Source organism: Lathamus discolor, chromosome 8, assembly GCF_037157495.1.
Source record: "Lathamus discolor isolate bLatDis1 chromosome 8, bLatDis1.hap1, whole genome shotgun sequence".
In the NCBI taxonomy this organism is placed as follows: domain Eukaryota; kingdom Metazoa; phylum Chordata; class Aves; order Psittaciformes; family Psittacidae; genus Lathamus; species Lathamus discolor.
In genome coordinates, this window is record NC_088891.1 from 1918189 (window position 1) to 1934114 (window position 15926).

Consider the following 15926-nt stretch of genomic DNA (forward strand, 5'->3'; position numbering starts at 1 on the left):
TGGCAGAAGTTACTCTTAGAAAATCAGCCCTATGCTTAAAAAGCAACCAAATAGCAGCATCTGTGCACAGAGGGCTGAAAATGGGGGAAAATAAGGTGAAACTGCAGCTTTGCTTGAGAAACTAACAACCAACATTCTCCTGTTTAAAGGAGGTCTTAGTTAAAATCAAAAGAGGAGTCACAATAATAAGGCAACTTTCATATATTCCATCAAGGCCAACTGGACAGCTTTTCCTCCAAAACAAAGAGAGCCATCACAGAACCCTATAATGGTTTCTGTTGGAACACCTGAAAGCTCACCCAGCTCCAACCCCTGCCACAGGCAGGGACACCTTCCACTGGAACAGCTTGCTCCAAGGCCCTGTTGTCCAGCCTGGTCTTGAGCACTGCCAGGGATGGGGCAGCCACAGCTTCTCTGGGCACCCTGTGCCAGCGCCTCAGCACCCTCACAGGGAAGAGCTTCTGCCTAAGAGCTCATCTCAGACTCCCCTCCGGCAGGCTAAAGCCATTCCCCTTGGCCTGTCGCATCAAATTGTGGTTAACCATGGTGCAGAGAGCTCAGATTTCTCACTAGCACTGCAAGAGCTCAGTGCAGACGCATCCACCAACGTGGATTTTCAGGATACAGAGCTTTCCCAGCTGGCTTCTACACAAAAGCATCCAATGGAGCTGTTTTCTCAATTTTGCAATGAGGATGACTAATAAAATATGGATCAAATTCACTGCTCTACTGAACATGGATGGATATCTCCTGTCTCAGATAAACAAACCCACTGATAGAGTCCTTGGGAGTAAAGAAAACTCTGTCACTCCCCAACAGCACAGCCGGCAGCAGCACAATTGTCAGTATCAGCCACACGACTCTGCAAGAGCTACGCAGGAGTCCTGCACTTGAAAAACACTCAGAAGGAAGCAAGAGACTCTGCAATGTGAGCAGAGTAACAGCAGGAGAAGAGTCCCACTGCCAGCAGGACCCAGCTGCTATTTTCAGTTCTTCAAACAAGAGCAGGTTGAGGTAGCACAGGCTGCGTTTACGGGTTCAACTAGCTGGGCAAGTCTGCTCTTCTGCAAGCTTCCTACTCCCTGCTGCAAGTTGTACGGGCTGCTGTAAGACATAGAAAGTTGTACAAGTTAGCCAACAGCCTTCTAACGTTCGCTTGTCACTCATGCGTCAGCCAGCCACGCTCAAGTAAAGCTCCTCAGAGGGTGGTGCTGAGGCGGGCACAGATGGATGCAGCACTGCACTCCCCCCTTGCCATGAATCCAGCGTGTCGGTTTTAATCACAGTTCAGAGCTACGTTCTGAGGAAGCAAGTGTAAGAAGGTAACATCCATTTCCTCCTTTTGTTCTTGACATTAAAAATAATAGTTAGCTGGTTTAATTTCCTTATCTGTTATTCCCATTAGCTTGTGTACTACCCACCTACATGAACTATCTGGGTACAGAAAGCATGTTCAAGTGCCCTGCTGTGCAACTCCCTTCCCCGAGGCTTTGTCAAATCATTGCTTTTCAAATTAATAACCTCTTCTTGACTGGATAGAAGACTACTGCAGCAAACCTTCCGAGCAATTCCACCTTGACTTGGGAAAGACCAGGGAGAATCACATCCAAAGATGTGCCATGCAATGTCTATCAGGTCATCAGTCTGGTCCTGTGGTGGAGGGAAACAGTAAATTCAGGCATTTCTTATCCCTATTGCCTGAGGAATTTGATGGGAAAACGCAAGCAGGAGATGCTGAAATGCTGGCCAAGGAGAAGCTCTGAGAGTTTGTAATGTGTATCTGCCATTTGAAAACAAAGCCAGGGAGCACAGAAATTTGACATTTGAGGAAGCAAACCCATAATGTTTGCAGCGGTGAAAAGGATGCCCAAACCGTTTGGGGCACTTATTCAACAAATCATTTCAAGCCTTGTTACTTAGAGTAACCATTTAAAAGAGAAAATTAACACAAGTCTGCTCCATACTTGCATTTGAACTGTATGCACCATTGCTCCCAGTTGTTTTGAAAGTGCACAAAGCTGCATATCACTGGTTATGAATCCAATAGGTTTTTTCATTACCATATATGTATTTATTACTCTAAAATACCTTCATGACATTTACGGTTAGCAATTTTACAATCTGTAGCAACATTACTTTCCAAAACAAAAGGAAAACCAACCATTCCACAAGGCCAAGTACAAGGTCCTGCACCTGGGTCAGGACAACTCCCAGCACAAACACAGATGAGCAGACAATGGATTAAGAGCAGCCCTGAGGAGGAGGACTTGGGGGTGTTGCTAGATGAGAAGTTCACTGTGACCCAGCTTCAGTGTGCAACTGAGCCCAGAACCACCTCCCGTGTGCTGGGCTGCACCCCCAGAGTGTGAGCAGCAGCTCAGGGAGGGGATTCTGCCCCTCTGCTGTGCTCTGGGGAGACCCCCTCTGCAGTCCCAATCCAGCCCTGGGGCAACAGCACAAGAGGGACGTGGAGCTGTTGGAGTGAGTGCAGAGGAGGCCATGGAGATGCTGTGAGGGCTGGAGCAGCTCTGCTCTGGAGCCAGGCTGAGAGAGCTGGGCTGGGGCAACCTGGAGAAGAGAAGGCTCCTGAAGGGGAGACCTTAGAGCAGCTCCAGTGCCTAAAGGGGCTGCAGGAAACCTGGAGAGGGGCTTGGGACAAGGGCCTGTAGGGACAGGCCAAGGGGAATGGCTTGAACCTGCCAGAGGGGAGACTGAGACGGGCTCTCAGGCAAAAGTTCTTCCCTGCGAGGGTGTCCCTGCCCATGGCAGGGGGCTGGAGCTGGATGAGCTTTAAGCTCCCTTTCAACCCAAACCATTCTAGGATTCTACATCTGCAGAAAGGAGTCGCATGCTAAACAAAACCCACAAACACACCCCTAAATTAACTGAAAGCACAGAGATTGCTTAGAAAGGTATCTGATTGGAGTTTGAACCACTTCCATTTTCTCACTCTGACACTCAGAGTCCACAAAGGGGGAAAAAATATTCTATTGATATAAACTCCTCAAGCAATAAGACATGACAGAGTGAATTATGATCTCTTCAGTTTGGGGTTGGTTTGTTAGACATGGAGCTGACAGCAAAAGTGTTCTCACCACATCTAGGAATAAATACATACCATAGTTCCTGCACTGGAATGTCTTATTGGAATTATAGCTTTAAGTATTTATAATGTAAAAGTGATGAAACACATACTAAGTAACTCATTATCCTTACAACCAGCATCGCCTGGAATGCTTACGGACCAATTAAGCTTTAGATTAAAGCTAACCAGACCCAGTATAGCTCTTAAAAAAATACCTGAATCAGAAGATGAGATTATCAAAAACTATGTTTTTACCCTCAATTTTTTAGTTGTAACAACACAAAAAAGCACGTAAACAATTGTGCAACATGCTGCAGAAACCTGCAGGCCACCATCACCACACACGTATCAGGCCTCCCACACCCTGGAGCTGTTCAGACTGTGAGTGTAAAGTACCTGCTCATTTTTGTTTACAAGGGATTTCTTCTGCAAAGGACATTTTTTGACACTCACCCACCATCTCCCTGGATCTACTCTCACAAAGCTTTTCCTCCCACCAGCTATTCTCACAGTGAATCCCTTCCAGGGTTTCAAAACAGCAGAAGGTTCCAACGTGTGAGCAGTCCCTCCAGAAACCAACAGGACTGTTGTATTGAAGCTGCTTTTTAAGGGTATTAAAAGTTAACCACGTTGTTAAGTGCTGTGTGGAGTCAGTGCCAGAAAGAAATCACACATAGTTATATAATGCTCTGTAAGCATCAGATTATTCTCAGCAGCCACACAAGTGATTTAGACCTTAATACAAAAGACAGTTTAAAGAAAAGTAGCCACAAAGGCAAAAGAACCACAAGTCTTCCTGAACTCAGGAGTTTGGGCTATCACAGCAAATACCCAGCCTGGCAGATTCTTTCCCAGCAGATATGAGATGATTTTGTGGCCTTGATGGATTTGGGGGGTATTTTTGTTTGGTTTTTCAGTAATTAAACTGTACGGTTTATAAGAATGCCTGAAAGCAGACGGAGTTTTTTCTGTTTTGGAGGGGTTGGTTTGTTTCTTGTCAAACTCACCCCTTCAACATAACGGATCTTTGAACCATATTTAGTGGCTCAGCTAAAGCAACTAATGAGTGTTACGTAAGATGTCTCTCCACGTAGAACAATCTGTTCCAAAAGTTACCAAAAATAGCAATTCTCTAAACACTGGTGTGATGCAATATTTAACCAGTTACTGCATTAGCAGCCGAATCCACCCATGACTAGTTAAAAAAAACAAAGACTTGAGAGCTTACTACAACATTTGCAACCTTACCTAGGCTGGTAGGTTTTATCAGCTCATCCAACAAGTCATAAAAAGGTAGCTTCTGAAGTTTTATGTCGGGGTGGACAGGGTGGAGCGCAGATGTGAGATGGGGCAGTTCCAGTTCATGTTTAGGTCCCAGAAGCGACACGGGAAGCAATGGTGAGGTGGCAGGGTGGCCATCGTAACTGAGCTGTGGAATGGTAGACGGAGACAAAGCTGCTGGCATGGAGCTCGAGTGTACGCTGGGGATGGATAAGTCTGCAGGAGTCATGATTTTCTGAGGGAACCTTCGCCTATAGAGTTCTTTGATTTTCATTTGTACAGCAGGGCTGCAGCCAGCCTTTAACAAGTGCAGTGCTTTCGTGAGGAGTTCGTGTTTCCGTCCGTGCTTGTTCCTCCCCGCGTAACCCAGAAGTACTTGCAGCTCAGACACTCTAAGGCTCATAACCATTTGCTTAAAAGAAACAAAACAGGCAAAAATTAGTATTCAAGCTACAGCATCTTAAACACTGACATTAGGATGTGGCTTAACCCCATCAAGCACGCAGGTTTTAAAGGCATAGTGCTCTTCCCCCACTGATAATGTGAAATATAATGCAAACCATACTTGTTCACAGATATATCTACTTAGAAAATCTGTAATGAGCAACTTTAAAAGGGGTTTCCATTTGCCATACACAATTCAGGACAGGAGAAGAGAAAAGGACAAGTTGCCAGTACACGAGAAAGCTTGTAAATGCAATTATTTTCCACTCCCTGTTCTGCTGGCATCTATAATGTTAACAGTTTTTTCACATTGGCAATATCCAAGTCTCCAGTACTTGCAACTGAAAGCTGTGCCAGTCCTTAACTCTGGAACATTATTTCACTTACAAGTCCTTCCCTCACTTTTAGCCATGCAACATAACTAATCCACGCAGGTTCAAAGAGAACGAGACAGATGACTGATTTTAAAGAGAGTGAGAGAAATTACAATGCAATTTGTGTGCAACCCCATATGATCATTACTGAGTTAAAGGAAGCTTCTTCCGATCCCACTTCCTCCTCACATCAGAGCTGCATGTTTTGGACGGGGGAGTAGGCCTTTGCCTTCTATTAATTAGCATCTTCATTTACACCATCTTTTACTGTCTCCCAGGATGGTCTAATGAACCAAACTGGTCTGACTGGTCAACTGTTTCACCTCTTCAGGAACCAAGGAAAACACAAAGTAACCAAACCAGCAATGGCCTGTGCACAGTGAAGGCTTCCTCTCTGGTCCAGCTGGAGCCAAAAGCAATTTATACACTTAATTTCTACTTTAGAACTTCATTCAGTGCTTGACAGCGGGTTCACCATCACGTGTCCTGTGACACCAGCTTAAGTGGTATTTCTGCAGAATCCTAGACTCCCAAGAAATCACAAGGATATACTTGATACTTGAGGTATATATTTGGGACCAAACCAGCTAATTCAGCATATCAGGGTTCTGCCATCACTGAAGGCTGAATAACCCAACTAGCACTTGCCTTTGCAAATAACCTTTCAAACAGAGTAAAAACGCTCCCATCCTCTCTAGTTCTCCAAACTGTGCAAAGTATTCACACATACATTACTCAAGTTATTTTCACAATCATTTTTAAACCTGGAGTGCTAATCTTAGACAGTAAGCTATGCTTGGCTTAGCTAAAGCAGCCTCAAAGCCTTATCGATTCCTCAAACCTCCAGCACCTGCAAGAGATCTTCCAGGCACAGGTGTCCACAGAAGGTATTTCCCTATCCTGAAATAGGTCGTGTTATCTAAAAGCCCTAAATCAGATGATTCACGTATTTAATGAGGTGTGCACCAGGCAGAGATTTAACTACATTTGCTACAAGATTTCTGCTCTGTTGAGCCACACCAAGAGAAGTGAATGATCTTGCTGCAAATCTCAGCTAAACCTTGCTGCAGACTAAAGCAAACACTTTGGATACAAGCAGGACTTTGCTGGCATTTTATCCTCTGAATACCCGAGAACATACTTCACACTTTTAACCATGGGACTGTCACGGAGCTACTAATAAGAACAAGACAAGGTACTTTTGCCAGAAACAGAGATGTCTTAAAAGAACAAGGTATTTCAGTTAAGATCTGAAGTGTTGACAGCTGAAAGGGAAGTGAAACAAAAAGATCTGAAACATGGAAAAACACTATTTATATATTTATAATGCTTTACAAGCATTTCCTCAACAGAATGAGTAGTTACAGCTGAAGGGCTTAATGCCTGCTACCATCACCCTGAGAAGTCACTTCCTGAGCAGCCAGAACCTCTCAGAGCTTCACTCTGTTCTTGTTTTGTAATAAACTCCTAGGCCCAGCTTGCAAAAAACACTGAGGATGAAGAAATCATGGAGCTAACAGAGAAGCTCCTGCTACAGGCTGGACTTTTTCTGGGATTTAAGGCAGAGATGACTTAGAAACAAGCAGACAGAAAGCAGGGGCCATCCTGCAGCCCGGCTGACAAACCAAAACAAATACGTTCCCCAGATCCTCCCACTCCTGTACATTCCTTACAAAAGGAGGACAGGAACGATTCTGTTCGCAATGTTAAGGGCACTAACAGATACATCAATTAAAAATGGGGGAAAAAACAGTACTAAAGGCTTGTGGGTTTATTACAGTTTCATACTTCATTGAGAAACCTTTCTTCTGCAAGTATAAAGAGACAATGACTTAAACCACCCCCACACACACCCCCCCGACTCATCCATAGGGCTTTGCCAGAGGATCGTGTCAATCAGTGGCTGGGGAAGCAGAGCCCAACAGGCATCCGTGCTGGGAAAGTCTCTCCTGTCACTGCAACATGAACGTGAGAATTCCTCTCCCCTCCTCCACCACAGTTGTGTTTTATTTGAGGACACAGTCCCAGCTCCATCAGCAGCAGTGCCACTGCCTGGATGAGCGCTGCCCAGGCTACGAGCCCTTGGCCTGGGTCACTCTGGTACCCTAATCTTAGAACAGGCAGGGTAATTATAGCAGGAAACAAATCAAGTGCTGTCAAACCCACAGAGTAAATACAGTAAAAAGCTGCAATTTGTGATTTTTTTTTTGCCCTGTCATATCTCACCTCATCACAATTCAGACCCCTCCTAATGCTGGCTTAGGTACAGCAGCAAAGCTGAAGGGCAAAGACACAAAGGGTTTTGCTTCAGGAAGTCTTGGGGTTTTTCCCCTGTTGCCTGAAGTGCAGTAGTAAAAAGATCACTCAGCAGTACAGCTGCATCTGCAACAAGCTACACAACCCACCACAAAGAGCCTGTTTCCCAACAACAGCAAATATCCACAATGCAAGTAACTGCCCCTGTCTCTGGCTGTTTATCAGAATTGACAAAATGTGTGGGTTTTGCTTTCCTAACACAAAAGAAAGTAACAAAAATACAACTAAAAAAGCCCAACCAAACAAAAATACCAGGATATATACAGCTACCAAGGGCAGAATGAGGAATAGCTTGCAAACTGCAATTACAGACAACTAGGCGCACGAGAAACTGATGCTACTTGGCTAGGAAAATGTTGAGCTACTGGCTACTTGATTAACTTTGGTGTGAGAATGCAGCAAGCCAGTTCCAGACACAGCAAATCCCAGTATCAACCAGTGGGTGTTCTGTTGATGATGTGCATTTTGGTACCGGTCATATCTAGGCAACATCTAAAGTTCAAAGAAGAGGGTAAGGACAGTAGAAAACCTGCTTGAAGTGTAAGAGTATGAACAAGCTTTACAGAAACTCAACTTATCTCAGTGTAGCAGAGAGTATCTCTATTTTGACTCACTGTAAAGACCTTTCCAGAGCAGGTAACTCATCTATAAACATCCACCTGACATTTCCTGCTCGACAGCACAAAACCAACACATGCTCCTCCGCAGAACCAGCATTAGTCACTGGGATTACCAGCCTCATTATACACCCTCCCCCTGCAGCCCACGTCCCCTTATCCAAGGCTTGTGACCGCAGCCCATGCTCCCCAAAGAAAGTCACCCCATCGCGTGTGTCAGGACCACAGAAGCAAAGAGCCCAGTTTATTTTCCCACCTCCCAGTTGCTTGTTTCCAAATCTGTGCCTGTTCTCTCCTGCCAGACTGCGTGAACCCACCCATGTGATGCAGCTCATGCTGCAGCCACAGGAGCATCCCCCCATTTCTGTGTGTTGAGGAAACAGCCTCAAGCCATTCATCTGGCAACAAGGATTATTTCCTGCTCAACTCCTCCTTCAGATAACCTATAAGGTTTGGAAGAAAATAGCTTACGGATGCAAAAGCAATCCATGGGCGGCATCCTACATCATTCACCTACTTCACTCCGTGGCTATCCACAGGAAAGGATGTTCTACACATAGCACACTCTCAAAAAAGTTGGTACATTGGTTTTAAAGCTAACAGCCACGAAAAGTGAAGTCCCCCAAACCAAAGACTGCATGTAGACACTTAAGAGGTAAGGAGGAGCAAGGGAGTTCTCCAGCACATCCACTAAAGGACTATTAAATAGGCTGCAACATCAGTGAATGATTTGCAGCTCCTGACTCACAGAGTTCTCTCAATAACCAAGCATGTTGGGCTGGAGAAATGTGTCAGTGCCACACAACAGGACTACGCTGCTTTGGGAATGCTGCTTCGACATTCAGAGTAAATACTTCACCAGGAACCTCAACTTCTAACCGAGCAGCCAACATGAGGAGTCATTTACTTCCGTTTCTCCCTGCAAAGAAAACAGCCAAGATAAAACTTCACTTAAAAAGAACAGTTTTCCACATGAGCCCAGTTATTGCTCCCACCAAGGAAAGCCACTCAGGGCAGGCAGCTTCCTGGCTAGAGAAGTCCAGTTCTTAGCACAGGTTAACAGGTCAGACCAAAGAAAATTGCTTCCAAGAACCAGACCTTGTCTCGCTGATCTATGAAGGTTGGGAATTAAGTTTAAACATATACAAAATCCAAGTGCTAGTGCCTCTGGATAAGAAATCCCATTGATAACCCTGCATGGCCTCACTGGCACGTGATTCAGAGAAGTGTGACTAAAGAGACAAGCAGATTCAGGCACAAAACATTCTTTCTAGACTGGAAAATAGGGGCTAAAACACTGGTTTGAAATGCAGGGAGACGAGCTGCAAGTCCCACTGCTCAAGAAAGGCACAGATACAGGTATCTGCTGAGATCCAGCACCGCAGATGGTGAGCTTTCTCCTTTCTTCCCAGTTTTTGAAGGGAGGGACTTCCCAGAGAAGTAAAAACCAGGCAGCAGCCAGTAACGGACTGCAGGGTCCACTGGAGAATGCTGGAAATTTATCACTATTAATATTAGCACCACAAGGTTCTGTCTTCAAGCATCTTCATCCACCAGCAGCATCATTAACAATCCCAACAATGTGATGAATGCTTTCTAGAAAGAGGATTTCCACATCCCAGTAATCAACCCTGGGATCTATCTGGAGAATTCAGCAAGTTATTTCCAGGTGTTTATGATAACTAGAAGCTGTGAGTAAGTTCCAAAACACATTCAAAAGATTTGCCAGTGTAACAAGAAACTTTTGGCCAGGTACCACACCACATCTTTGTGCCTAAAGCTATACAACAGGTCCTCCACAATTCCATAACCATTAACATGGAAGTTAAAGGGGAAAAAGGAAAAAAAGCACCTCAAACACCAGCCAGAGACGGAAGGAGACAGTAAAGGGGAAAAAAAAAGAAATTAAAAAAGAGATTGCAAATGGGAGGACACCCATTTATAGCTATGATTTGGGACAGTGACAGTAAGTTTCTTGTGTTACTTACATAGTGATTAGCAATAGTTCACTTCAAATTAGGCATCATTACTACAGAAGAGGGCAAGCACTGCAACAAGTCACTTCAAAAGGTAGAACAGAAAACTGACTGCACCCTGTACACCTTGGAGAGCTACAGAGAGGCCTCGGCTCCGAGACCCTGCTCAGCACCTCAGCCCCAGCGCCCAAGGAATCAGCTCTGGCTGCAGTCTGCATTCACAGCATGGGCACAGTTAAAGCTCTAAGGCTGTTTTCAAGGACAACACAGACGGATATTTGCCCCTTATGGAAGAAGGAAACTCCTATTCAAGGAATTCCATAGTGCACTTCCAAAAGGCATTTTAAAACAACAACAACAAAAAATAATCAAAATTGTTCTTTTTCTCTAATAAAAGCAACTGGGAAGCATTAGATTAGTATGGAAATGGGTTTGAATTAATCCCAGTATAAATCCAACACCCAGCTGTAAAAATAGAGTTCTTGCATGCTATGAACAGCCTCTTTAACCCCCAGTATAAATCTTCTGGAAAGGAAAGCTATACCTGAGCTGCACGAGCTCTCTACAGTTAAACTCTGGGGCTCTTTAGACATTTAAGATTTGTGAAAAAGGGAAACAGTGATGGTAAAAATATTCCCATCTTTTCTGAAGGCACATTCCTTAGTCCTAAATTCTATCTGCAAGACCCACACGAGGAAGCTCTCAAGGCTAAGCTATAAAGACTGGAATCAGCCTCCCGAAAACCTGCAGGAGGGAGTGAAAGGCCCAATTCATGGAAGCTCCAGCGCCCCAATGACAGGCTGTAACTTCCTGCGTTTGTCTCCTGCAACCAAAACACTCAAAGGTTGAAGTCGCCGTAATTCAAACTGGGGGGGAGGCAAAAGCACAGAACAACAGTCGTAAATACACAGCACGCTGCAACCTTTAAGGGGGTTATTGGTTCTCATCATGAAAAACTCATCTGTCTCCTGGAGCAGTACGTACCGTGGTTCACCAAGTAGGGTGGCTCGAAAAGAATAGGTACAAAACAATGGCAGGTACAGGTGTTATTTGCCTTGTTATACACACAAGGCAATATTTCTTCATCAAAGAAACCCTCTATTTACACAGTATATCAGTGCTCATAAAGAACATGCTGCAATTGTAGGACCGAATCTATGCATTCGTCCAGCTGGCAATAAAAATGGGCTTAAAATGTGTCATCAAAATGATGGCCATAAATTGTAAATGCCAAAAATAGCCTGGCCTGCTCTTGGTATCTCCATGGATATGAGCTTCCTTAAGGTCAAACACTGTAGTCATGATTTTCATGAGGGAATGTATTTCTCCATGCTAGTAGAGATATTACACTACAAAGCTGAAGTAATCAGGGGTTATTTACTTTAGCATGCGCGCAAACAGTATATTTCCTTGCAAATGATATGGTTGTGTATCTGTTAATAGGAATATTATGACCCTTGAACCAATCTACCTGAACGATGAAGCTCAGATTCAAGTGCCTGCTAACACCAGGAATCTCTGGTGATGAAGAGATCACCTAAGAAGTGTAGTAGCGTTCAGTCTACAGGGCTTCTGGACAGGAGGTCCTGCAGTTTCCTATCACCATCCTTCCGTATTCAGCTCATGTGACAGCTCACCAAGTATACTGTAACCACTTAACTTTTAATTCCACATGTTAACAAGAATAAGGAGCATATTTCATACCTACTCTTAGCTTGCTTGTATCTCTTGTGCTGGGAAAAGTTGACTATCCTTGAAGTTACTAAGTTTTAGTAAGGTCAGAGCAATGGTGCTTCATACATGAACACTAATTAAGCTCTCCCTCCAGTCCTCAGTTCAGAGGCTTCCATCTAATCCTGCACCAGTGACACTATCAAGTTCTTAGATACGCCTGTTGCTTACTGGAGACAAGAAAACCACAGTGATAAAAGTAACACAATTGACTGAAGAGTAAGAGTATATTGCAAAAGAAAACAGTGAGACAGCTCTAGCCCCACTGAACCGCCTGCTAGGAACAACAGGCAGAGGTTGGAATGTTTAATATAATCCCCATGTGTTAAAAATTGTCTTATGCTTTTTACAGATGCCTGTGGTATTTTGCTATGCTATCATATATGTGCAATATCTTCAAGTTAAAAGCTCTGACACATACAACCTGGCAAGTCAGCATAGGCAATTGCCCTTCTAGACCCCCTTTTCCTAGGTTATTTCCTCTGGAAGAGAGACTGAGCAGAACAGACTGTATGCCCACGTACTCAAATGCCACTCCAGTGCCTGAACACTGAAATCACTGTGGGATCTGCTGGGTTTTCGTATGATGGCTTGCCAACCACACTGCATCCTGCCCTGCCTCCCACTGCACAGTACCACTGCCGCAGCCGGCGGGGAGGGCAGCTGGGGTAGGGACTTGCTTAAACTGCACAAGCTACATTTGTTGGGAGAGAAGTCTGCCAAGCCTTTAGTCATGTCTAAATTGTGTTTGATTTAAAGTAAGTCACATTTTATCTTAATCCGTAACGAAAGTTTTACCATTCTCAGGAGATTTTATTCACTAGGTGAACTATATTATTACTTCTGGTATTAAATAAGGTTGCTGACACAGTAGTAATCTTCATTGCAGTTCTTGGAGACTCTAGGTTTTTTTTCAACCACACTCAAACTTAATTCTCCCTGGTGTATGTATCTGTGCAGATGGGAATTATTTTTACAGCGCTATACGCTAGCATGATTTTCATGACAAGTAATTGCAGAAATACCAGTTTAGACATCTCTGGATAGAAAACAATGCGCCTCTCCAAAGGCAAACAGCTCACATCTAAGGCCAATAACGAAGACAATTCTTCTCAGCTATTTGGGAGAGGGTCATTGCCAGACAAATTTACTTTTTATTAAGAATGTTCTTATCCTTAACTAAGCCTTTCAACTGGCTGACAGAAGAGCTAATTCCTATGCAATAAGCTTCGGCAGAGCCCAAGCCAGCCGCACACACAGCTGTCCAAGGAGCCTGCTAAACACAGTGTGCCCTGTTATAATATCTCTGACAAATAACACAAAAGGTCTACATCGGTGTAATCAAAATAGAACAACTTAGACAGCATTCCAGAGTAGTCTGAAAGATTGTCTCTTTGCATAAAAGACAAAATAGGACCAAGAAGTCTCAGTTTCTGAAAGCCTCATAGGAGCTCACAGGAGCTTCTCCTTCCAAAGAGACTTTAAGAAGAAAACATTTTAAAATACACAATTAAACTAAAGCAATGGTTGCATACACTGATTACAGATAGGGACTTTACTCCATGAGAATCCATTCTGCCATTCTTTCTCAGCACAACACTAAGAATGAAGCTCTAGTTACTTTCTGAATATCTAAAATACCTGCATGAGGCACATGTAGCTTTTGGAAGCCAATTTTGAAAGAAAGCTGGAGAAGAATGTACCTGGAATTCAATGAATGTACTCACATAGCAACATGGATAAAGAGGCAGCTTCCACAACCTCTTAACAGCAAGACACACAATTTCAAGACCTGCATTCTTACATCCAGGGTTTGACTTTGGCTTGCAAGCTATTTAAATCTCTACTGCATCAGCAGACATTATTTCTTTGTATGTGTTCGCCAACTTAAGCATCACTTCATTAAGACAAATTATTGCCATAATAGATGCATGTTTGCCTCCAAGAGTTAAATATCTTCTTATTTCTATACCTTAAAGAACTGCAAAGTGATGTATTGTCCGCATGCCACAAGTTATCACTCAGTGCTGAAGAGCCAGTCGTTCACTATACACAAACTTTGGCCATTGAATTGACTTCAAATGAGGTAACACTTCAGGATACAAGATCATACAGTCAAATATAACCAAAACACGTCAAGATCGACTAGCCACTTATTTCCCCTCATTTTGTCCCATTTTCTAGGAGCACAGTTCACACACAACATCACCACTGACTATTCTTCTGCTATCTCAAAATGTTTTAATTAACAATCACACTAAATTTGGATTCTGGCTTGCAGGCTGAAGTCAGGATGTAATTGAATCTCATTTCCCTTAAAAGTAACCCACTGCTATGTTCATTCCCCGAGAGAGGGAAAACTGGAAAACTGGAGTTCTCTCTTCACAATTATACACAGAATAAAGCCAAAATGGCACCTGATAAAATTAATGTTTTCTGTTAGGCTTTGAAGCAATCCGTCCCACAAAATTTGGTTCTGAGAAGTGTATTCCCAGACTTTGTGAATTACAGCTAAAAAGAGTGATTCCAAGACACTGAGCTCCATCACACAAACAGGAGCCATCCACGGAGCTCACAAGATGCACAAGAACGTTTGGCAATGCTTTTATCTGTAACCACAGGAAGACACAAAAAGGCTGCACCAATAGTTAATAACCTCTAGCATAAAAAGTGGGGAGGAAGGAAAGGCGGAAGGGAGGGAGAAGAACAGGAAAATTAAGAGATCAGATAAAACATCAGGTATGGGAAATAATCATTTATCATTAAAAGATTTCCCCTTCCCAAGGAAGAAACAGAACACAAAAGAAATAAATCTGCTGACCACAAATACCTATGAAATACACTGGCCAAGACCCTATTCCCTTCTAATCCTGGCCCACTGAGAATAATAATTTATTACTACTGGCAATTAGTCTGAATTGTTACCAGAGACATAAGTAATGGAGCCAAGAGTTCCCACCGTGTCAATAAGCTGAGAAGAAATAGTCCATCAAACACACTGACATCTGTATAGCCTCAAAAAAACCCAACCTAGTCATTCTGCACATCATTGCCTTATTTCATAAGGAATTTGTGTCTAGAAATCACATAAGGAAGCCAAAACACATGCTTCTTTTTAAGTAGTCAGATAGCACTAAGGCATCAAGACAAACTAAAAGCTCTAACAATACTGAGAGCCTTTCCTTTTACATCACTGTTCCTCAGAGTATCAGGTAAAGGCACCAACACCAGTGAAGTACCTGCTCACCAGTTCTGGGGAGACTGCCCCAGGTTTCATACATCAACGTTCTCACAGCACAGATGATCTCAAGTTGGCCTCTACTTTGATGATGTATTGATTTCAAGCATGTTCTAGTGAAGCCCTTCAAAATCACACCTTTAGTGCAGTTCTAAGACTTCATGCAGTGAGGGCAGGAAAAGCATTTTCTCTGCTCAAGTCTTCCTCCTCCTTCAGGAGGAGACACCCATTCTCTTGCCTTTCCCCTACTTACTTCTTAAACAAAGCCATCGTTACAAAGCAGACCTGATGTTCCAACTTCTTTTCACGCTCCTTGCTTAGCCCTCATCCTTCCTAGAAAAAGATTGTCCTAGATGTTTGCTGGAGACCAAACCAGGACTAACAGTTCTCTGTTCCTTAGCTATTGAATGTTTTGTTCAAGCACCACATTTATCTGGGAGCCACTTCCCTGCTTCCCACATTTTACCTATCAACATTTCAGTGGCTATAAACAAAAAGAGAAAAAAGAGGGAAGGTTTGAGGGAAAGTAATACTTTTTATTATATTTAGAGAAAGAATTTGCACATCTGGTACTTTTAACCGTATCAACTGGTCTAAAAAGACTTACAACCCTTTGTATTTTATAGAAGCATCTAGCTGTGAACCAACAGGCTCAGGTTTTTAGGCACCAGCCTAAAAGCTTAAGACCAAGGAGCATTAACGTGTTTACATGACTCCTCCAGTCCATGACTACTTTCATCAAGTCAAGACATGACTGCACATGAAATTCAAAGTTATTAAACACAAAGCAGTCAAAACTGGAGGAAAAACTTCAATTTCTCATGTGTTCTTCTCATTACATAGCTGATGGTTCAGGAGACGAAC

At 43.3% G+C, this 15926-nt stretch overlaps 1 protein-coding gene across 1 annotated transcript in view; it reads right to left on the reverse strand.

The window, feature by feature from the left end:
* Nucleotides 1–15926, reverse strand: part of PIAS1 (protein inhibitor of activated STAT 1) — a 62330-nt gene that overhangs the window by 32568 nt on the left and 13836 nt on the right. The window contains 1 exon segment of the mRNA XM_065688214.1: nucleotides 4334–4778. Within this exon segment, the coding sequence (XP_065544286.1) occupies nucleotides 4334–4778 (445 nt within the window).